The sequence below is a fragment of the Myiozetetes cayanensis genome, unplaced genomic scaffold (assembly GCF_022539395.1).
Source record: "Myiozetetes cayanensis isolate MyiCay16 unplaced genomic scaffold, myiCay2020 scf18, whole genome shotgun sequence".
Classification (NCBI taxonomy): Eukaryota; Metazoa; Chordata; class Aves; order Passeriformes; family Tyrannidae; genus Myiozetetes; species Myiozetetes cayanensis.
In genome coordinates this window covers 12,041,784-12,065,871 of record NW_026087389.1, presented here as the reverse complement: position 1 = coordinate 12,065,871, position 24,088 = coordinate 12,041,784, and the positions used below count along the sequence as shown (strand labels likewise).

The window sequence follows — 24,088 nt, the reverse complement described above, 5'->3', positions numbered from 1 at the left end:
CACTCTGTGCTGAGGCACGCTGGTTTAATCTCAGTTGAACAGCGTTTCTAAAGTGCAGGCAATTTCTGAAGCTTGCGATGCAATATGTGACTCTCCCCCGAGGAAGAGGCATTTTTCTCCAGCGAACTGATGAATAAATTATGGGCTCTTGCAAAGCCTCTTCCTTCCTCCCCCAGAAGTGCTTCCTTAGTTGTTAATGAAACTGGAGTTGGTGTTCAGAGTAATGTAGCCCATTCTGGTATATATAACCCAAATGCAATAAATCAGTTAAAAATACCATTTAAATGTTGCAGCATGGTCGCTCCCTTGAGCTTTGCTCTTCCTGATGTCATCATTCTGTTTCAGAAAGCTGATCCATCACCGGAAGGAGACTGTGTCCCGCAAAAGCCACTCTCCCACCCCGCAGGGGACGGTTATGACACAGTCCTCCAGCGACCACCACCTGGATGTGGCACGGCAGCCCAACGGCGTGTGCCGGACAGGGTACGAGCGACACCACAGTCTTCCAAACACCGAGTTCGAGGAGGAGGATGAAGGTCTCTACCAGGTAACAGTGGCTGGATTCTTTCTAGGCTCCTCCTTTGGTGGTGCGACATCGCTTGTCCTGTTGAATAAAATGCCTTTGCAGCTTCAGTCACTAATCAGGCGTTTGTGCTGCTTGCCTGTGACTACTGCAGTGTAAAGTGGTGGTGTCTCTGTGTAAGAAATCTGGAACAGTCCCTCTGCCATTTACACTTGTGATGCTTTTTTGGAATCCTTGAGGGTCCATGGTTTTATAGTAACATTTAAGATCCACTCTATATGGTGTGACTGTCTCTTGGCAACTTTTTAAAAGGATTGCAGGCTCCCTGGAGGATACTTTGAAAGGCAGTTTTGACATGAGCAGCAGAACTCCCTCCAAGTACTGAGCTCTGCTTTATTTTCCCCTTGTTATGTCTGCACAACAAAGATCATTGGTCCTTAAGCATTTTATCTGCTGTGGCTGTCTATTTATACTACTCAAAACAAAAAACCAACCAACCAAACAAAAAAAAAACAAAAACCAAACCCCAAAGATCCCGCTTTGTCTGAGCATTGCTTGTCATGATGAATTAAAATTGTCATGATAAATTGCAGGAAATACTATTTAGAGCAGATTTTTTTTATCTTGGTGACACAGAGTTCCAAGGTTACTGTGTGGCGCCAGGGAGGCTTCAAAGTAGCAGCCCAGGACGGATGTAGCGGTTGTTGGGGATGAAGGATGTAGCCGATTTCACTGTGTAGGTGTAGCTGCATGTTAGGGCTAAAGGTGCCAAGCAAGGATGAGCATGGAGGTATTTTTTTTCTCCTACAGATGAACATGTGCACTGTAGTTTTTCTTCATCTCTCTGGGCTGAGTGTTTGGAGGCAGTGTGTTTATAAAGCACTGATATGCTGTCACTCCTAGCAGATGAGGCTTGTTTTACACTTGAAGAACTGTGAGTCTGTGGAGATGAGAGGTAGCTCTGGCTCACGCAGAACACATCAATCCCTACAAGCCCTATTTTTCTCCTTGGTATTCTTTTTTGTTTCTGGGCAGCCAAACCAGCTCTATTCCCAAGCCTGTACATTATGGGCTGAGTGAATGGGGCACCTTACATCCCATTCTCTATGCTGATTCCCTGTCTTTATTTGTCTGTGGTTTGGTTGCTTGTCAGAAAAGGAGGAAGACAAATTCCTTGGCTGACAAAGATCTGTTTCTGCCTGGGTGGCACTGAGGATGCAGTCGAAGGGCTTCCAGCTTAGCCCTGTGCTGAAAGGGCTCCTTGAGATTTTAACAGCTCAGTTGACAGATTTCCTGTGTGCTTTGAAAATACAAAGTGGAGGAAGCAGCACTGCCTTCTTCCACTGGTTATGCAGCAGCCTAAGAGGAGACTTTCTGCAATCCAAACTTTGTAAATAACTCTGGAGAAGCAGAGGTCTGGCATGTGCTTTTCACTGCTTGGGATTTTCAGGTGTGTTCAGTGTTTGCATCTGAAAACTTAAGCAAAGTTTGAGGTGCAAATTTCCTCTCAATGGCTTTACTCCCAGAGCTGAACTGGCTGAAGTACGTGGTGATGGCAATGGTGCTGTGCCTCTCTTCAGCTCCTCCACAGTTAGCATAAGGTGGGAGGCTGGGGCAGTTTCATACCAGCTGTCAAGGGAGGAGGTTGGGCTCTCACAGTATTTTAGTCAGTCTGCTGTGTTTGTGCATGCTCAGTGAGTTTGTGACGCTCATCTCAGAAACCTTTGCTGCAGACCAGAGTGTCTGGCTTGGCAGAGTTTGCCTGGAGGAGGTGGTGGGTGGGAGATTGTTCATTTGGTTTATTGTTTTGTTATTTTGTTTAAAGGTTCCTGCTGTAATAGCATTGTTCCCAGGAGTTGAAGGAGTGAGGGGTGGTGTTCTCTGCCTGCCTGGCTGGGAAGGGAATGGGATTGTTATGGTTGAGTCAGCTCTTGTCTTGAGCAGTGCAGGGAGCAGAGCCTCTGCTAGCAGCCTCTGCAAAATGGAAAGGGGGAGGAAGCAGATGTGTAAAATCTGCGGATTTGGGGAAGTTCACATCCTCCTTGTAGAGGCCTGGGGAAAGGGAGTATACAACATGAGTATAGTTACTTCCCTCTGGATCCTTGGTAAGGTCCCTCATCTTCTCCCCTCTGAACAGGTGGGATTGAACTGCAGGGACTCCTGCATGGTCACCTTCCACACAGCAGCTGCACAGGGAATGTTTTCTCGCCTTACCTTGGGAGGGTTGGTGTTGTACATCCTCCTCTTGGCCCCAGGCAGTGGCTGGGATGTGGGATGAAGGCTGGGGATGGCCATGAGTTACACTTCATGACTCCTGATTCTGTGGCACTTCCCAGCCTGGGCAGGCATAGGGGAAATTCGTGTGATACTTCACGTTCCCATCGCAGCCGCTTGGACTGTGGTGCGTGGCCATCTAAGTGAGGCTGGCAGGCCTGAGCTAGTGTTAGCTGTACATCTATTAATTTAAGCACTAGCCTGTAATAACTGTGTTAAACTTGCGTGGTAAATTTGGAAGAGCTAGTGAAGCCATGGAAATACTCCAGAATGACCCAACCCTAGCTATCTACAAATAATGTCATGCGTCTGCTCTAAGCTCCGAGCCTGCCTGTCTGTTAAATCCCGTGCCATGTCAAGCAGCTTTGACTCGTGCTGTCAGCTCCATCCTCTGCAGAGAGGACTCTGCTTTTAGCACAGCTGAGCTTTCTGCATTTGGGACCAGCCTGCCAGCCCTGCGATGCAGAGACCCCTCCTGACCTGCTTGGCCTCTCTCAGCTGTGCAGTCTCTTTTTGGACTGACACGGATCATTTTTGAAGCCGTATGCAAGTATCATATAGCACTGCACCCAGAGAACAATGTGGGGCGGATTGACAAGAGGAGAGAGCTCAGGCTGGGAGTCTGCAGCTGTGTCTCGTGCTAATCCACCAGCTGAAGGCACTCGTAAAGAAGCGACTTCAGTGATATAGTAAAAGATTGGATGTATTTGGTGTTCGGTGGGAGAAAGGAACTGAGAGATGCCTTTTAAAAAGTCTTTATGCAAACTGCTGCATCTTCACTTGTCTGATAGAGTCCAGTCATGGGCTGTGAGCACCTGTATAGTCAGCTTTTGGCACTGAGTCTTGAACATTTGAGGTGGTTCCTAAAGTGTCTTATTTTCACTCCCATTTCAGAGGAGGTTTCTGCCCTTCCTGAATCCAGGGGAAAATAGTACATTTTTAATTCTCCTTGTACTGAGCTATCTAAGATAGAGACCTTTTCAGGAACCGGTCTCAGGTTTTCACTGTGGGGTGGCACTGTGCCCTCTGTGGAGTTCCAGGCCTATTCAGTAATTACAAGGCACAGAAAAACTTCTCATCTCAGAGCTAAACAAATCTAGAAAATTCACCCTTGTGATGGACTAAATTTTGTTACAGATTCCAACTACCTTTAGCCTGGGTTACCTGAGACATTGAGGCCATTACCTCCTTTCCCTTCCTGTGCTGCCCTGGGTGGTTTTGCTGCAGACAGTGATTGTAATATCCCATAAAAACAGAGGCATGTTTCAGGCAGCAGGCTCTGAATCGCACAAGTCCTAAGAGGTCCCAGACCAAGTCTCCTGGCCCTGAGCTGTTGGGCTGTGGGGACTGGAGTATCGATGGAGTGTGCTCCCACCTGTCTTGGCTGTTGTGTTCAGTGTCTGATCAGAGTTTAACCCTGAGGCTGCACCTCACCAGAGTAATTCCAGGTGAAAGTGGTATTGCTGATTGTGGTGTTTAGATCTGACAGGAAAAGACGAGTGTAGGAACCTGGATCTGAGGCTTGTGCACTGCTGGCTTGGCATTTCTAGAAGAGACTTACAGGAGAAACCCTAGGTACAGAGAGTTAATACAACTCCCTGGCAAAAGCTTTTCCCAGCAGGTCTTGCTATGCGTAGTGTAGTATTGCACAGAGGGTCTATCCCTGTTTTCTCCCTGCATGAACAAAAGTAGCTCTGAGAGCATGGAAAAGGCATTTACATGTCTCCAGCCCTTGGCTTTGTCTTTCTGCAGGGGTATTTGTAGCTGATGTAATGGATCTCCCCAGAAGAGTGTGTAAATAGGCACTCTGTTTGCAGCCTCTGTGGAGCTATTGAGGGTAATGTGGAGACACAGCGAGTGTGTGGGATTGCATTTGGAATAAAGGAGGAGTAAATGCTTGACAGGTCTACACGATGTATGTGCCGTGTGCCGCCGAACACAGCAATTAAACAAGGGCTGCTTTGCCTGTCACAGGGAGGGGATGAAGCCAGCTCGAGTCCTGCTTTGTTCTTCTAGAGAGCTGCCTATTAATATTTGTCCTCTTGAGAAAACTTCCCCGAATGATGAGGGAGATGTAAGGACAAATGTACACATGCACATGAGAAGGAAGGTTTCATAACAGAGAATGTCTTTATTGTCAACCTCCTTTGATTGCTCTGAAATCTCTCCTTATAGATCCCACCGCAGGCCCGGCGTGCTGCTCCTGTCACCCCCCCACCTCCGGAGAAGCGCAAGAATGCACAGATTGCTGCTCCCATTAAAAGTAAGGACAAACAGCTCTCCGGATCTCGGGCGCGAAACAAACACTGGGCAATGTAACAGCCAGGGTGCCTGGATGCTTTTGCTTTGTGCTTAGAAGAGTATCCTAATCTATGTTGTAAATTCCTATAGGGTTTATATCCTTATATATCTCTGTAAGAGATATATATATATATATCCTAAATTCCTGTAGGTTTTAGTGTAATGGTCCTGAGCTGGTGGTCAATGGTCCTTCAAGCCTTCTTTGATCTGGGAGAGTCTGGGCAGCCTGATGCTTGTGGATAGGTGTCAGGTACAGCATTCTCCTGCTCCTCTGGTGTCTGTGGCCCTGGGAATTGTGGTGCTCTCCAAGGAGCAAACTCTCTGCCTGCTCATGTGGCTGGTCTGGCCGGTGTTCAACCTCAGTGGTTCAAGATCCTTTTTCTCCCACAGACTCCATGGCCATTTCCCAGTAAGGCAGAGGGAGTGTTCCCTTGCAGTGCAGAGTGTGATACTTCACCAGGGGGGCTCACTGGCTTTTAATACAGTCTCAAGTTTGGCTTTTAAATCCCACTCTGTCAGGCACTTTCTCTGTACGTTGGTGGGATTTCCATAAAATTGGTGGCTGGTGCCTGTAGGGAGCAGTAATAATACCAGGGGCACAGCTGCCTATGTGCTACCAACAGGTAGAGGAGCAGCTAGTGAGGAGCACTTCATATCAGGACCACAGGGCAGGAATTTCTCCATCTTCAGTGTTGTTGGGCTGGCAGAGGCAGTGGTCATCCTGCAGAGTTGCTGCCAGCTTGCCCTAGTGCTCTCCTGTGCTGTGACGGTGATGCCATTAGTGTGACACACAGTCCATCTCAAGCCCACTCATGTCCCCTTGCATGGAGCAGGGCAGAACTATTGACTTGCAGGTAGTTAATTGAGACCTGGGACTGGCACCAGCTTCCTTAATGGTACTTAATGGTATTGAGCCATTTTTCACTGTGGTAGTGGGAATTTGCAAAGGTCAGCTTCCTTCAGCTCATTATCTTGATTTAATGAAGCATGCTGGGAACTGTGATTCATGAAGGTCCTCGATGAGGAGGAGGATCAAGAGGGATGCTGAACCCCTGTGGGAGTGAAGGGCCCAGTTTTTCTGCCTAGCCAGTGCTTGCCTTAGGGTGGAGCAGTGGATGGAGTAGTGGAGGGCTCCCATATGGAGCAGGAAGGGTTGGAATTGCCTGCAGATGTGCAGCAAAGGCATTTAATGTCTGTCCCACTGCTCTTTCCATTGGTGTGGTGGGGAGTAATTGCCTTCCCTGAGAGCTGGGCTCCCCATGGGGTGCAACTCCTTCTCTTTCAGCACTAGCACCAGCTGCTCTTGTGAAGCTCTAGATAGCTCAGTGTTTGCCCAAGCAACTGTTTTCAGTCAGGGAAGGACCCAGATATGTTTCTGTCCTCTAGAAACTAACAGATAAGACTTACCAAAACTGTATATTAGACCAGGTTAAAGGAAAGACAAATACTCCTTGTAGTGGATTTTTTTTCCCTTGGAAAGTGGGACCCCCACTGCTAGAGCTAGTCAAAAGTGGAGGTGGGGGGACAAATACAGTAGAGCAAATAATGTGAAGGCTTGTGAGGTGCTAGCAGGGCTGCAGGGCTCGTGATCAAATGTTGGAGAGTGCTGAAAGGGAGAGACTAGAGGTGTTGTCAGTCAAGTGTTTCCTTCACCGTCAGTGCTAACCATGAAGTGCATGCAAGAGGGAGGTGCTGGCTGGTGTGTGAAGCCTTTGGTGTCTTGCAATTCTGAGGCACCATCATTCAGAAGTCAGGGCTTAGCTCCTGAATGCAGAAAAAGGCCCTTGCTAAGCCAGGGGGGGAAATACTTCTGTCCCTTAGTCTTATCCCTCCCCCTTCTAAAACACTAAGCCCTTTGAAGGGTATTCATCTCAATAGAGTAGCTTTCCCCTTTCTAAAGAGGTGATTGTGTGGGAATGCTCCAGAGAGAACTGGTACAATTTTGCTTTGAGATAAGTGAGGCCGGAAGAGGAGTTAAACTGCTCTGGTCGCATGCACAATGAGCCTTTTAATGGACTGTGCTGTAGCAATTTGTTTTTTTCTCTCTTCCTTTGATGCTGTTGCTAAGGAATGTTTAATTGTTCCCTTTCAGATGCTGTTGAAATTATTCCTGGGTCAGCTTCTAGTGCCTCCTCTATAAGCACGACATCCCTGGATACCTTGTACACTGCTTCTTCTGTGTCAGAGACCATTCTCCCGACGGCCACCTCCAGTCCTGCCAACACTCCACCCCCTGTCCCGAGCCGGAGCGTCCACACCACGATCACGCGCAACTTGGACAGCGGCTCTGTGACCCATTCCCGTTACGGGACGTCCCCAAAGGACGGGGCCAGCAAGTCTCCCCAGTCCAAGCGCACTGCCCCGGCCCCGCCGGCCGAAGGGGGACCCAGCGGTCCCACGCTGTGGATGGGGAGAAGACTTCTCAGGGGAAGAAAGCTGCTCCGGCCCCGCCGGCGAGCCTGGACGCCTTCAGCAACCTCTGCCTGGAGGACAAGAAGGTGGCTGCAGTGGAGCCGGTGCCACCAGAGCCCAGCGGCCTGGTGGCCTCCGTGCCCAAGACGATAGGTGCCGAACTGATCGAGCTGGTGCGCAGGAACACCCACCTCAGCTACGAGCTGTCCCGCGTGGCCATCGGCATCGTCATCGGCCACATCCAGACCTCCATCCCCGCCACCAGCAGCATCATGGAGCAGATTCTCATCTCTGTGGTGGAGAGTAAGGTAATGCCTGCGAGGCTGGGCTGGGGACTGCTGCAAACCAACTCCTGGCATCGAGGATGAGGTGGTGTGAGCTCAGTGAGCTCTCGATGATGAAATGAGTGAGTTCCCAAAGGAAAGGTGCTAGAGGGGGGTAACTGTCTAGCCAAAGGAACTGGGGTCCGAGTACTGGTAGAAGTGGAAAACAGGTGAGTTTATTCCCCAGATGAGCTGCAGATGTATGACATAACCTTGAGTTTGGAGCTGAGGGTTAGAGGCAGAACCAGCTGAGGGGCTCTGGGTGCTGGGAAGCACTGGTAGGCTGTGGTGGAAGGGTGGGTGTCATCTGAGATTGCAGTTTGGGGAGAGGGTGATGAGATGGACAGCAGTGAATTGAACCACACGAGCACACCAATGGGAGATGACAACCTTTCGGGTCCCAGGGATGGCAATGGTGGCAAAGCAGCAGTGGGAATGGATGCAGCAGGACTTGAGTCACACTGAAAAGCTCTGACAGGAGTTGTTGACCTCTCATTCTGAAAGGTCACAGATCTTTATGTGGCAGCATAAAATCAGAGAAAGAAATAGTGACTTTTAAAAGAGGTATTTTCTGTTATAAACATGACAAATAGAAGCTGAGGAAGATGGAGCCTGCATCATAAGTGCTTCTGTGTAGAAACCTTTTATAAAACAATGAATTGTAGAAACTTATCCTATGGTGCTGCATGTCCTCTGTGTAGATTCAGCATGCCTATTCATACTATAAATCTGCACAGATTCTTGTCCCTTTGGATGATGGAGGACCCAAAATTTCCATATGTCTGGCCTGGTCTGTCATCACAGCAATGAAAACTGGTTTCCACAGAATGTGAACCTCTCTATTCTGTAACACATGGCTCAGCCCTGCATTTTTTAAAGTCTGCAGAAGAGTAGTTTTTCAACCACTGAAGAGCACTGTCCTGAGCTTGGTCTAAATAAACCTTATGCCAAAATAATCCTATATTCCTCCTTCTTCTGCAGCAGTCATTGAAATGAAGTGCACCTGGGCAGCTGTCTGCTTTAGTTGGAGGGATAATAAATTTCAGCTCCCACTTGCTGAATGCAACCCTGAGCAGTAAGCTTCATATAAACATCTAAGATTGGAATTCCATTGCTAATGGCAAGATTATAATGAACAGTTCAGAGGCATTTGAATATGGAAAACTAATGACATTCAAATTTTAGATCAAATCATAATCTGGTTGACTGTCTGCACTGAATAGAGAGTCCTATAAGCAATCATCAAGTCTCTGTTTGTGGCCGTAACTCAACAGTTAATTACTTCCTACTCCAATTACAATGCCCTGTCAATGTGTGATCTAGATTCAGCAAAAAAATTTAGCTGTTTCAAGCAAATGTTCCGGCTCTGACTTGAGTGCTGAGAAGTTCAGTTTTCTGCTGCTTGGACCTTGTCCAAGATTTGAATACTATTTTTACTGTTAATACCTGTACTCAGGATACAATAAGCTTAATTCCATAAAAGTCATTTAGTGCCAGGTTTCTGCAGAGAGGATTTGAAAGCCTCAATTTCATGGCCATTGCTGCAGACCAGCCTGAAAAAGAGGGTAAGAAATTCTGATGCTGGTGCAGGGACAAGTATGGATCTACTCATGTCTGGTTCAATATCTGTAATCTAGGACATCTGTGGGACCTTGAAATGACCAGTAGTGTATGGAGACACAGCAGAAGGTCCTGTCCCATTTCATAATACCTCATCATACCTATCTTGAGCAGTACTGCTTTCAGGAGAGCCTAGGTGAGCTTGCAGAGTGCTCAAGTGTAAACACTGTGGTTGTGCATTTTTCCTCAGTGTCCCACACAGAGGATGTAGCTCTGCTGATATGTGGGGGCCTGGTCTCAGGTAAGGTTGTTCACCTGGTGTAGAAGACCAGCTCTAGCAGTTGGAAGGGCAGTCGTGTGTACTTGTGGGGTGGTTGTACTGCCATAGCTTCACCAGTGTAGTTTAAGGGCACAAATTATTATCGTTGACTTTGCGTTGTTCGTTAAATCATTCCACAATCTCAAGGGTTTCTGTGTAGAATTGTTGCTGAGTCGTCAGTTCTAGGTCAAGGACTTTTTTTCTTTAATTTGTAACTTCTGAAATCCCTCTACTCCCCAGTCCATGCAAATATGTAGGCAATTCTCCTCTTGCATATTTTTCAAGGTTTTTTTTCTTCCACTCCCTAAAACAGAGCGAGATATCAGCTTTGATTTAATGCTTTGGTCAGCTCTTAGTAGATACCATACCTGCTTCAACCTTTTGTATCGTGTTCTTTAATTAGTTATATCCTTTCTATTCCTATTCCAGTCTTAATTTAAAGTCAGCTCAGTGGTTTACTAAATCAATTCCAGAATCCATTACCTCTCTTCTATCCCCAGTGCCTTCTGAAGGTTGACTGGCAGTGGCACTTCCTTCTTATTTACCTTGCTGATCCTCCAGCGTGGAGTCTGCCCAGGCCTGTGTGTTTTAGAGAATGAAAGACTCTTCTGCTGGGACAGCATCTTGCTCCTGCTTTTAGAGAGGTGACTTAAGGCTAAGCTGGGGGAACAGCAGAGACAAGAAGCATGCTGAACAGCTCACACCTTAGGAAAGATGCTTTAGAGGTGCCATACTATTTGGGGAAGCCTGATCTACAGGAGCAAACCTGCTTACTTGTGTGTCAGCACTTACCCTGGCCTTGGAAATGGCCCTGGCCTTGGAAATGGCCCCTCTTCTGAGTGGCAGAGTGACTGGACAAGATGTGCAAAGGGAAATGAAACCTCTTTTCAAAGGCATTGCTGCAGTGACTGTCTAAACTGGAGCTGTCTTTCAAGGCAACTTGTTGAAAATTTGGACAGAACTAAAGATAATATAGATGCTGCCTGGTTTTTGAGCTTCTGGAGAAGCACTTGGATTAGTATGTATTGGTGATATGTGATTGCCTTTAGCTCTGCTGGATTAACTCCCATCTCAGAGGAGGGAGTAGCACTGATGTCTTGTCTAGGGAGGTTGATTTTGTGGGTTTATTAAACTCAGTGTGTGGCAGCAAAAATTGCCCAATGCACAAGCTGGCTGCACCTTAAGAGGGAGCACTTAGAAATCACTTATCTGCTTTTTATTACATTAGCATTGCTGAGTTGTAGCTCAGATCTATCTCTGGTTGCCTTAAATTTAAGCTTGAAAACTGCTGACAAAGATGTGTAATGCAGTTGGATGTTATAGATTGGCCCAGGCTGCTGAGCGGGGTCAAACTGTTCTTGGATGTGTCAGAGATGGAGGAACAAGTCAGGAAGTTGGTGTGGGAGGTGGCATGTTTCTGGAGGGGGTTTCCCTTGTAGTGCTGGGCTGTGACCTGCTCTGAGCTGCCTGTCACCAGCCCCTGTTGGCCCCAACAAGCTCTGACAAACCTCATGGCTAATGTGGCCGAGCCCCTCTCCTTCCCCTGACACCACGGGGCTGCCTCCCTGTTCATTCATTGATTCAGCTTTACTGAAAGGAGTCTTGCTTTTGATAAGACACAAAGGCTGCTCTGGGCTCAGCTTCTGCCCGTGGGAGCTTTGTCTCCCTGCTCGCCCTAGAGAAGGACAAGGTCAGCAGAGCGAGTGCTTTCAAGGCCGAGTCCTTTGGCTGAACTGTTGGGAGGGCTCCTCCTCAGTGAAATACTGTAACAAAAGGGAATCTGGAGGGTGGGAGGAATACATTAGTGCTTAGGGGAGTCTTTGCTGATTTCTGGAGGAGACTTTATGAAGGTCCATGGCAGGGTCATCATGCACAACCATCTCAGTTCAGCTGTAGTTGGATCCCAGTGCTCCAGAGCTGCTGGGAATGTCTGTGGAGCAAATGTGCATTGGGCTGCAGGTGCCTGGGACCTGCTATGTGGGTTTGGGACTCATGTGAAGTCAAACTGCTGGTAGATGTGTGTATCCATGGCACTGGTGATCCATCATGCTTGGTGATGGGGAGGGAAGAAGAGAGGGGGTGAAGAAGAAATGGTCAGGATGGCAACTGGGTTTGTATGGCAGGTGTGGTCACCTCTGAGCAGTGTGGGTATGATAAAGTTCCTAAAATGGTTTTGGGCTGCTCAGGAGGAACAAAATCCCTGCAACAGCTTGTTCTGCTGGGCAGGGGGAGGGAACCATTCGAGCAACAAGATAATGCAAAGTGGCATTGTTAGAAATACCAAAACCTCCTTCTGCTTATGGGCTCTCCAGCAGATTCGTGGAAACCACCATATGATGATGCTGCAGGTTGTAGTAGCTGCCAAGATGTTTAATAAGTAGAGACCTAACCCCAATGGTGAAAGGGCAGAGAATGATGCTGAGACTGCACTGAGACAGTGTGGATGTAGTTGCACTGATGGGTTGGAAGAGCTTGTTAATGGACTGATCTCATCCAAGTCCATTAGGAGCTTGATGCTGGGGGGGAGTTGTCAAGGGTGGCAGATAAAAGATTGGAGAAAGCAGATTAGTGATAAGAGGCTGAACAAGAGTGATCATTAAAACAAGTACTCATTAAAATGATCATCCAAAAAGATGTTCTAGCAGTGCCGCACTGCAGGTAGGACCGGCCCTCCACTGCTGTGGTGAGGAGGATGCAAGTAAGGTACATAAATGGAGAACCCTCCCAAGCAGCTGGGATGCATGAGGACAGGCAGGTGACACTGCAGTGCTGTAGATCCTCCTAAGGAGAAGGAGGAGATGGCAAGCTGAAGTGATTCTCTTAATGTATTTGCTCCTGTGATAAATCACCATTCAGTGGGAGATTCTCTTGTGTTTGTACTCAGCTCCTGAAAACTGTCATGCTCTCTCACAGCTGGTTACCTGCTTTTCTGCTAGACCACCCACAGCTTCCCAAAAATTTAAGACTGTACAGAGGCTTGTGTTTAACCAGCACGCTCCTTCCTTCATTACCTGCCTCATAAAAATTATGTAACAAGCAGCAACAACAAGAAAACTTCTTCATTGCGTAACTGAAGCATGGACTGCAAGTCCTAATTAATTCATCCTGAATACCCCAAAGCAAATGACTAGCAATTCTGTCTCTAAAAAAGCAGGTGAGACTCTACTGTTAAACCTGGAGTGGTTTTCCCGGAGAGGGCTGGAAGGTGGGAGGTGATCAGGAAGGGTGCAGCTCCTGCACTTGGCTGTCCACATGTGGGTGTATGACTGTGTGAGTGTCACCACTGGCACAGGACATGGGTTTGTGTCCCCTCACACTCTGTTCCCAATGGGAAGTCTGCTTTGGCCTGCTGCCCCTGCCTGCACAGCCAACCTGTAGGAAGGAGCTGCACCAGGACAGGACTAAATCTTCTCTGGGTTTCCAGGACAAGATTAAATGCTGCTCAACTGCTCCCCTTTCTTTCTTGAAGCAAAGGAAAGACAACCAAAGAGTGAGGCCTCCATGGCAAGGTTGTGTATGAGGTATAAGTGGTGGGGATGCAGTTGACAGCAGTTTGAGAACGGAGTATGTGCGGTAAGATTTGCTGAGTAGCTTTACACTTCAGAGCTGTGGTGAATGGTGGCCCAGCTCTGCTGTTTGGAAGAAAGCAGAACCAAACCAGGCATGGTGAATTGGTTTCTGTCCTTGATGCAGAGGATTCAGACCTAGTATTGAACAGCTGGCATGTGGAGCACCATACAACTGCTTGCTCTTGAGTCAAGGATTAAAGGCTGGAGGGAGTGGGCAGCAAAGGGAACTTCTTCCTAGAGGCAGTTGTGCAGTGCGGTGTTTGGTGTCCAGGACACGTCTGTTTTACTGGGGGTGCTCAGCTGCTGCGCAGCAGTGGTCCTAACCCATGCCACATGGGTTTGGCTTTGCTTGTTCTCAGGGTGATTTTCAGAAGCTACAAAGAGCAGTGGCTCCAAAAGTATGAGACCTGAAATAACGTGTGTTAAACTTGCTGGTTTTGTACTGTCAGCTCTTGACTGAATGAGGTCAGTTGCCAGTCCTGAGACAAGATTGGAGGAAACAGGCACCCAAACAACACTGAGCTGTCAGGGCCCCACTAACCAGTGGCTTTGCTGTTGTGCAGAACCTGAGTGCGGGGCTGCCCTCGGGCCAGATCTGCCACGACGAGCAGCGGCTGGAGGTGATCTTTGCAGATCTGGCCAGGCACAAGGATGATGCTCAGCAGCGCAGCTGGGCACTCTACGAGGATGAGAATGTCATCTGCTGCTACCTGGAGGAACTGCTTCGCATCCTGGTGAGTAAATGTTTCTCTTTACTGCCAGAGCAGAGTGGACAGCCCTGGTGAAGTTCCTTTTTCTGACCTCCTCCACCCCTATGTTGCCATCAGATCTGCTGTTTCAAGGGGCATAGGTTTCTTGTGCATCCCTTACTGTTAAAGTAAAGCCCTGCCCTCCTGTGTGGGGTTTGCAGCACTGCCTTCTACTCTCAACTCCACCTTACAGAGCTGTTCTGAAAAATGTTACAGAGCTATTCTTCCTGATAGCTGTGGTATTTACCTATCACAGGAGAGTATAAACCCTCACCAACAAAAGCACACAACCTCTCACAGAAAACCTGGAAAGTCTGCTGTGAGAGTTGTTGAACTCTTAGGCCCATTTAAAAAGTCTTCCATTTAATACATCCTCTGTTGCTGAGAAGTATCTGTGGGGTGGGGCTCATTACATGTGAAGAAAATTCTTTGGCTGCCTTGAAAGTGAGCTTTAAAGCTGTTTCTGTGAGAAACTACAAAGCATCTCACCACATCTGTGCATGTGGGAGAGGTACATCCCCACAGTGAGCAGCAGTACAAGCCCATCTGTGTCTAGGGAGTGTGATGATATGGGAGCTGCCCTCAGTGCAGTGACATGATCTGTGTTAGGGGTTTGCTCTGGCACTGTTTTATATTCCTGTGCAGTTCTGAAATAAGCAGAGCAGGTAAATTTTCTGTAATAAACGCTGGGGTCTTTGTCACTCAACATACAATCTGTGCCGCCTCTCTGGGGGCCTGCAGGGCAAGGCAGAGTCGTGTTTTGTGCAACCATCCCTCATAATTTAGGGGTGGGAGGAGATGTACTCCCTGGGATGGGAACAGTGCTGGAGCTGCCCTGTGTAACTGTATGATACACTCAATAAGGTGCTGCTCAGGTCAAGTTTCAGGTGTTTTTAGCCCGAGATGTGCTGTATGACAGAGGCATGTCTCAGGAATTCACTTTGATGCAGAATCTGAAGGGTGGTGGTTCCTGAGCTCTGCCTTCAGTTTCTTTGTGAGATGGTTGGGCTGGGTCTACTCAGATCTGAAAGCAACTGGACCCCCTCAAGGTCCCTGCAGCAGGCACCTTGTGTCTTGATGTGCCACGGGGCTGACCTGTCTATTCCTCCTTCCAGACAGATGCAGACCCAGAAGTTTGCAAGAAAATGTGCAAGAAGAATGAGTTTGAATCTGTCCTATCCCTTGTGGCATATTATCAGATGGTAAGGTGGCAGAATGCACCAGTTCTCTCTTTTGAGATTTCCCTGAAGATGCAAAAGAGCAGGGTTGATATGATGAATATACAGAAGATGTTTCCCTTGGGTAGGACGGTTCTGAGGTCTAGCCGGAGTTGCAGCACATCCCTTTTGAGTGTTGGCTAATGTCAATGCTATGCATGAAAGTTGTGTGAAAGAGCAAGAGGATGCTATAGACTTTGAAGCAGTAGCTAGCACTGCCAAGGGTAAAGCTTGCTGCTTTTACCAGCCCGTTGAGGGACAGCATTGGCATCACTGGTATCTAGAGGAAATATTTCTGAGGATGCCTTGGGAAAGCTGACAGGCTGTGACTGCTCCTCTTTTAATTGATGCACTCCTGTGCATTAGTAAATAATTTTGCTTAGAAAAGTGGGTAGTGAGTAGAAGCCTTGGGAATGAGGAATGAAATCAGTATTCAGAGGAAGAAATGGAAGTTTAGCTTTCAATGCCTATGCAGCACTGCTTTGGCCCTCTCCTTCCTGGAATGTGCTGTTATAGGACTCTGTGGGGGTTGGAAACTTGTTCCCATCTTCTCCCTAAGTCCTCAGTTACAGCACATCAAGTCTTGTGGCATTTTACTTTCATCTGGCACTTCTGTGTCAGAGCTCAGCATCAGAGGACTGTAGCACATCTGAGAGCAGAGGGATGGCAGGGAGGGCACAACAGAGCCTGCTGGCTTTCACTGCCTGCTCTTCTCTGACCAGGACTTCAAGGAAGCCTGACCAGGTGGGGACAGTTGAGCCTCCTGTCCTGGCTGGTGTCATGCCCAGTCCCAGGGCTTTGCTCACTTCTGTTCTCTGAACCCCTGGAGTGATTGGCTGAGTTTGGAGTATGGAGGTTACCCCAGCATCAGAGTTCCTCCACGGGAGCTGCAGGTTGAGCGTTGTCTTTGCTGGAATTCCTCGCATGTCCCAGAACTTTCTGGTTATACCCTCTACTCCCAGCACAAACCCAACAGCATCACAGTGGAGGAGCTGCTTCAGTCCTGTTCATTGACTATCACATGCTGATGAGGGTTTACAAATGTTGTGTTGTCAGGAAACCTCAATCAGAGCAGCATTCACAAAACCCTAGTGTGCTCAGGGAATCCTGGCTCCAGCACAGTCAGCCTGTTTGCTGGGGATGGATGTAGGTTGCTGGTGTGTTATCACAGTTAGTGGATGAATTGGGGCACCTCAGATCTGAGCTCTGGCTGCCACGTGCCCCCTGACCACACGTGCCAAACACCCATAGCCAGCCCAGTTGTGAATGTTATTGTGTGAACTCCTGTGCTGTTGTTAAAAGCTTGTAGAGCTTTTGAGTTCACTGTCACCCTGGGAGGATCTGTGACTTCCCAACATTGGGAACTTACAGGAGTTACATCTTGGCTCAGAGTCAGCCCTCATCTGGGACATGGCTTGACCTAACGACTTGTTTTTGCAGGAACACAGGGTGCCGTTGCGGCTGCTGCTGTTGAAGTGCTTTGGAGCCATGTGCAACTTGGATGCTGCCGTCATCTCAACGCTTGTGAACTCTGTGCTGCCCATGGAGCTGGCCCGGGACATGCAGACCCACACCCAGGGTGAGCCAGAGCTGCTGTACCCAGCTCCCTGGAACATGTCTTTCCATTAAATGATTTGCAGCAGCACTGGTGGCCCCCATTGCCTGGCTGCTCTGCATGCCCAGTGCTGTGGGCAGAATGGTGTCTGATTTTAAAGTTATCCAGGTTATTACAGCTGTAAATTGAGGATGCACAAGAGGGGATGTTTCAGTCCAATGGTGCGAGGCCCTCCAGCTCTGAACGTGCCATTAATGATCTGTGCCACTTCTTGTAGATGTCTTAAAGCACATTTTGAGCTGTTACAGTTTTGTTTCATGATGCTGACAAGAGACACCTGCAGATCTCAAGGAAGGTCTCTGCAGTTTCTTAAAGAGTTTTTCTCAGCACTCTATACCCGATCTTTGTGGTGTTTCTTCCTGGTGAATGAGATGTGTGCTGGTTGAAGGAAAGGGCCTTCTCTCCACCACTGTGCCAAGGGAGATGGCAGTGCGGTCCTGGTCCTCTGCAGGATAGTGCCACAGCCCTGTTTTTCCCAGCTCTTTGACTTCCATACCTAGGCTTTGCCTTCAGGTTCCTGCTATTTTATTCTCCTGCTCCCTTTGTTAGGATGACCTGTTCCCGCTATAAAAAATGTTCTTCCTTCCCTTTGAGCTCCATTTGCTCAAAAACTTGGTGGTGGTGGTGTGGCCAGATTTTGCTGGTGTCCATCAGAGCTACTGTCTCTTCCAGTGTTCTTTATCTCCCAGAAGCCAAGAGCATATGCTGAGGAAGAACCTGAGAACAAGTTGAACATGTAATGATGCTCCCCAGACATGCCTGATTCTGAACAGTCACAGCTTTGATCCTCATTCTGAAATCAGCCTGTAGGCCACCCATGCTGTCAGTGTCATATATTACTTTTTCCTTTAAAGGGATCTTGAAAATCCATTGTTTTGTGCTGATTGTGACTGTTCAGGGACTATGTGGAGCCTGTTGTTTGCAGCCTTGCTGTCCTGGTTGCAGTTTGTAGCCTGTTGGTTTGCTGCAGGTGTCATGGATCTGTGGAGAGGTATAAATTTGGTGATGAGACTGTGTAGGGATTGACAGGTCTGCACAGACCAGGGACCGTCACATCTATTTCATGTGAGCCAAGTAAATGTCCAGGATGACCACCTTGAACTGTTCCTGTCCCCAGTTTCCCACCACAGACTGTGCCAACCTGACTATGGTGGACAGGACTAATGAGGCTGTGTCTTTGTGTCTGGAAAGGACTATGTGAGGTATCACAGCTTTGCACTCATCTTTACTTAGCACTTTGAAGTGGAGGCATTTCAGAGGTGAGGAGGACCTGAAAAATAGTGTTTTGGGGCAGGGCAAAGGACTGGTGGGGGTGAGACTGTGATCATTACTTCAGTGTTGTCTGTGCTCTCTTTTTGTGCTACTGCTGTTTAACATCAATTCTATGTCATGAACCCATCACGCTGTTGGTGTTTGATCTGGTTATGCATGAGAAGCATCTTCTCCAGGCTGAGGTTTTCCTGCCAAGAAGCAAATAATACTTGGTTATGGGACTGTGACTGTGCTTCTGCAGCAACATTTCTCCTGATTTTTGTGCTGCCAAAAATAAACTTTATTGTGCCTCCATCACTAATTCATAAAGATGGTCTGCAGGTGAGCATCCTATGCACCATGACCAAACAGGGTTTTGTCTCCTGCCCTGTCCCTGAGCTGTCTTTGTGCAGGCAGGGCAGGCTGGTCACCCTTGTTAAGCCTTGACTGGTCACAGTGATGCTGTGTTTTGCCTGGGGCTGTCTCATCCCAGACAGCACGAGGTGACTCAGCCTCTTGGTGTGATGGAGCACTGAGCTCTGACCTGGGGGAATTCTGCACACCTCTGCTGATCTCCAAGTAGCACTTAGGGCTGGAGCAGGCCTGTCTCACAGCAAGTGTTAGCTCTGCTTTGGGGACCAGAAAAGCATTGCAGTGAAAGTGGGTGAGAAGTGGCTCTGCTGTGTCCCCCACATTGCCAACCTGCAGCTCTGCAGCATCTCCTCTTTCCCTAACTTCATCTCAAGGTGAGATTTTTTTCCAGTACAGTTGAAGGGTGAAAAGCTGCTCTTCCTTTGCTGACAGACCGCTGTGTGGATCCAGGAGCCTCACAAGTCGGTGTCCTGATCCTGTGCTGCCTTCCCTGTGCTGAGCTTATGGCAGGCACTTGTGCAGTGTCATCTGTGCAGCATCCAGTCCTCTTGGCCTTCACAGCAGGGCTGCAGAGAAGTAACCATCCTTGACCCAAACAGGTCTGTCCTTCAGAGGTGTTTTAGGGCTTTAGTAGGTCCCTCCTGCCATTCTGATGGTTATGGCTGCATTTCCTGCCAGCAAATGGCAAGCAGTACCTTCAGTGAAAACATGACCTTGAATCCTTGAGCTTATTTTGGTACTAAAAACTGGGGAATAGCAGCTGATCTGTGACATGCTGCAGAATAGCTAATCCCTTCTATGGTGGCTGGAGCCAGAGCAATCAGTGCCAGCACTGTGCAACTGGGGAGTGTGGAACTGGCTGCAGCAGCTCTGTGGGATCCCTCCTGCCTTATTACTGAAGAGCAGCCGAGGCAGAAGCTCTGTGCATGGATGCTGGGTGCCTTTGACGAGAAGGACTTTTCCCTGGGACTAATGCAGGCATGTTGGCTGCTGGCCAGTTCTTCTGCCAGATGCTTGGGTCTTACTGCTTCTGGACAGCCCCTTCCCTCTGCTGCAGCTGGCCTGCACATCTATCAGTGTTAGAAGACCTTATAATAAGCCACAGTGAGTCAGAATTAGCCAGAACAATCCTGAAGAATACAGACAGGGATAATCCAGTCTGTAATCATGACTTTCTGCCTTGTTGCAGCTCAGTACACGCAACTCAGCTGTCGGACTCCTCTCCCTTCAGTTGTAGACAATTGTGTCTGCTCCCAGGGCCTGAATTTTGCACTGCTGTGTTTAGAGGGTGGAAGCAAGGTCTTTGAAGGCCTCTGAGAAGTAACTTTCATACACAATAGTTTCCTACCAGTATCTCAGCAGGCTTTGGAAATGAAAACAGCTGCATCTCCCCTGCCCTTCATGGCTACTTCAGTGATGCTTATCAGTCTGTCATCAGCAGTCCCTCTGCTTAAAGAGAGCTGCATTAATGCTATTTACTTTCTTGCAGCCACTGGGGCTGCTCTGGAAGGTAAAAAAAAAAAAAAAAGCTGTGTTTTGACTGACAATTACTCTGTTCTTTGGCACTGTGAGTGTTGGATGAGTCTTGCTGCAGCTGGGACACCCCAAAAACTTGTAGAGTCTGTGCAGGGTGAGTGTGCCGGGTTAATCTGGATTTGCCCCGGGTTCAGCTTTCTGAGTGATTTCAGCATCCTTTGATTTTATTTTTTTGTGTCCTTAGGGAAATAGAACAAGATTTGCCTCCTAGTCATGGAGTCTGCTGTCAGCCAAGATGAATGGACATCAGTTAATGGCAGATGGGCCAAGGACACGTAAAACTGCCCTCCTCCCTCCCATCTCTAATTAGTCTCTTCCTCCATATTTGCTACAACCATGTTTATCACTGGCTTCTGGTTCTCTGTTCATTATTTCATTGCTCCTGATGTGATGAGAGAAAATGTTTTGTTGATGAAAGCCTTTCTAGGAATGTGGGAACAGCAGGTTCTTGTGTATCTGCAGTATCCTGCCTCCAATACCCAACTCATGAAGCCATGGAGGAAAGAGTGAAGAAATTGTGAACAGTTTGTCAAATCCCTTTTTGTTACAGAGAGCTTTGGCATCACTGTCACCTTATAGCTGAGAGCTTCTTATATAAGTGTGAATTATAATTAAGTCATTAAATTTCCTCCCTCTCTGTTTACCAAGAGTAAACAACCACTTCCAGCTTTCCTTTGCTGCCACATGGTCTAGAGTGTTCTCCTACAAAGTCTTAATCTTGTTAATGCTGTAGTATCTCTGGTTAAGCCCCCAGTGATCTATTTTTACTCAAACTGCTTGCTATTTGAAAACTCAGGCATCTGGTGGAGCTCTTATAAAGTCTGTGTGTGCTTTGTTTATAGGGGCTTTGCTCACAGAGTTGACTTTCCAGGGGCACAGGGCTGGAATGACTCAGTAGAATTTTGTCCCCCATGCTAACAGTGAATCTGAGAGCTGCCAAGTGTTGCAAATCCTTTGGCCAAGTCCAGGAGTATGTGGTGACAGTGAAGGCATCTGTGCTGTGCAGTCAAAGCCAAACTGCAGGGTGCAGGTGCTTAGAGGTGGGTCGATTTGTGCATGAAGAAGTGAAATACCTTAAAGCGTTTGGAGAGGGTACTGGAACCAACATGTGTCATGCAGGGCAGCAGTACAGCTGAGAGAAGCATCATACATTGAGGGAACTTCTTGTCCTCTTATGAAAAGTAGTTTTGGTCAGTTTTTAATAAATAAACCCTAAGTTTCCTTGTAACAAATGCCCCTGGGCTCTTTCTGGCAGATTCAGCTGAGCTGTATTTAGGCAGTATGTGTGGTGACCTATACATAGTAATATTCATTTTCCTATTGTCTTCAGACTTGCTGAACTGGATGGAGGTTACATTTGATGGTGACACAGATCCTATTCCATGCCTTTTTTTTCCTTCTGCAAATATCTATTGAGACGTGTCCGTTAATTAAAATTCAGGAAAGGCACTGGCAGGGGTTCTGGGGAGCATTCACAAATAGCTGCTGCCAATGGAAATTGTGTTGGATTAGCAGGCTGTGGGATGTATCATTGCTGGAGAAACGTGTGGCCTAGGAGGTGGGCAGATGCACAGCCCGAGTCCTGAGCAGTGATCTGGTCTCCCCAGGGACCTTTTATACCTCCAGGCAGAGCTGAGGTAGTGAAAGTAGAGCAGTGCAGAGATGGTAACAAGCAGCATGGCTGTCCGGGGGTGGTGTTGGTTGGAACAGGCAGTATTTTGAGGTGGCCAGATGGATGCTTTTTCTGGGTTCAGTAATTACATAACTATGGGATGTGTCCTGGGACTGTGCAGGGGAGGTTTTTAATTATTCAGATCAAGTTTGCCCAGATCCTCTCAAGTGGAGAGGAAAAAAAAAAAAAAATCAAGGATTCTTGTTGTGATTATTTTTAAATTGCTTTGGAAACACATGGCACAGAAGGCGTGTGGTGTGCTAAAACGGGGAAAAACACCCTTACAGCTCAGTCAACACAGGACTGAGGAGCAGGCTAATCAGTGTTAAATGCCTGTACTAAATGTGTGGCTTCCCACTGCAGCTAGGGAGCAGCTTCACTCCCTCAGAAGAACTAATGGCAGGACCTTTGCCTTGCAGATCATCAGAAGATGTGCTACTCTGCGCTGGTGCTGGCCATGATGTTCTCCATGGGGGAGCCCCTGCCATATCACCACTATGGTAAGAGTGGGCTGTGCTCACGGCTTGGCAGGACAGCAGAGGTGATGGTGGGACATCTGGGGCGTGCTGGCAGACACAGGGAAGGGACCTTTGGCCAAGGTGGAGACAGCTCAGTGAAGGCCCAGCGAGAGTAGGGTCTGTCCTTTATCAGTAGAGCCTGGCAGCTGAAGCGCTGGGCTGAGATGTTGGATTTCCAGGGAGCAGCACAAATCTGGGTTAGAGCAGTGGAGGATTGAATGCCACAGTGTAGAAGAGGTGGATTTGCCCATCACTGTAACTAGGTGGCTTTTTGTTTTCCCTCTGGCCTCTGTGAAAGCACACACCTCTTATTGCTTTAGAGACTGTCTGCTGATGAGGCTGAGATCCCAGATCCCTCCAGGAACGCCCACTAAGGCTGTCAGCTGCATAATGTGGCCTCTTTCTGGTATCTCTTCTAACAGGATAGTGCAGTCCTGTGTAGTTTAAGCTATTAGAGAAATTGGAGATGATTAAGAGTTTTGAAGTCATTCATGAAGTGCAAATGTTCTGCCTGTTTTCTCCTCTGTCTTTTCAGCCTTCAGCCAGAAAACCCTGCCTGTTTCTAGCCAAGGCTATGTTGTGTTCCCTATATTTGGGAAACTCTGGGCTTAGTTTTCCTAGAAATGCAATAGAGATTTTTATTAGTGTCTCCTCAGCAGCTTTACTTTAACACCCAGTAAACACATAAAAGATTTAAACTGATGCAGTAGAGACTAGAGTGAGCCTCCACACCTCCTGCTTTTCTCTCCTCATGTAACCCTGGCAATTATTTCCTGCAGGTGGACTTATTTGCATGAGCTCCTGAGCTTTCCTAATAACTAAATTGAAAAATGGGTTATTACTAATGATCTAGATTATTAGGGTTTTTTACAATAGATTAATTAAGCCAGTGGTCAAGAATACAAATCTCTCCCTACCTTGAAGCCTTCACTGGCAGCAGTGGTGCTGAAACAGAGCGGGATTTAGTGTTTTATTTACTCAAAAAAAATGCCAATGGGGGACCAAATTTCTATATTCCCTTGCACTGTGGATAGTTCTCTGAGCCACAAAGACACTTCAGTGGTCTGTCTAGTCCACTTGCAGGGCTTTTCATTCCCTGGAGACTGACATTAGCACTCCAGTAATGGTTTTTAAGCATAAAAGCACAGAGGAGGGGTCTGTGTATGGTCCCTTGTTGCTTGGTTTATTTTCACTGTGCTGTAAATGCCCCTTTCTCCTTGTGCAGAACATCTCAACTCTCAGTTTGTGCAGTTCCTGCTGGATGTGATTGAGGATGGGCTGCCCTCGGACACCACTGACCAGCTGCCTGACTTATTTGTCAACGTCCTTCTGGCCTTCAATCTCCACATTCCAGGTTGCATTGGTGCTGCTCTGCCTGGGCAGAATTTCAGTGGTCTGGAGTGAGGATGTGAAGAATGGGGAGGGAGAATCTCACTGGGTCTTGATGGTGCTATAACCACCCCTCCAGTTCCCCTAGTCTTGGGCACTACACTGTATTTAAATATGGTGCAAAACCCTAGAGGAAAATATGGTCATGAGGACAGAGAGTGCATCAGGTCCCTAAGGAAGGGCACTTGCCTTCAGTCTGCCTGTGTGTTTTGAAGCCTGTTGGAAGATCCGAGCGTAGTTCCAGGTCCTGCTAAAAAAGGCCACTCCTTAACCCAGAGCCTCCTGTTGCTCCAGCTGTTCCGTTTCTCTTGTTCTGCTTCATGGCTTTATCCTTGACTTTGTGGAGAGAGGGGAGGATAAAGCAGCGATGACGTGTCCAGTAATTTACCTGTTATTTTGAATTGCGCTTCATTAAAATTTATGTGAAAGTTTCTAATTTCACGTGGAAGTTGATTGCACAGAGACTGATTAAGTATATCTCTGCTGCT

General features: G+C 47.7%; 1 protein-coding gene across 1 annotated transcript in view; it reads left to right on the top strand.

The window, feature by feature from the left end:
• NCKIPSD (NCK interacting protein with SH3 domain) overlaps window positions 1–24,088 on the top strand; it is a 50,279-nt gene that overhangs the window by 21,315 nt on the left and 4,876 nt on the right. Inside the window, 9 exon segments of the mRNA XM_050312784.1 lie at window positions 346–547; window positions 4,973–5,060; window positions 7,191–7,480; window positions 7,483–7,818; window positions 13,845–14,015; window positions 15,146–15,232; window positions 16,688–16,826; window positions 22,113–22,193; window positions 23,437–23,565. Of these exon segments, the coding sequence (XP_050168741.1) occupies window positions 346–547; window positions 4,973–5,060; window positions 7,191–7,480; window positions 7,483–7,818; window positions 13,845–14,015; window positions 15,146–15,232; window positions 16,688–16,826; window positions 22,113–22,193; window positions 23,437–23,565 (1,523 nt within the window).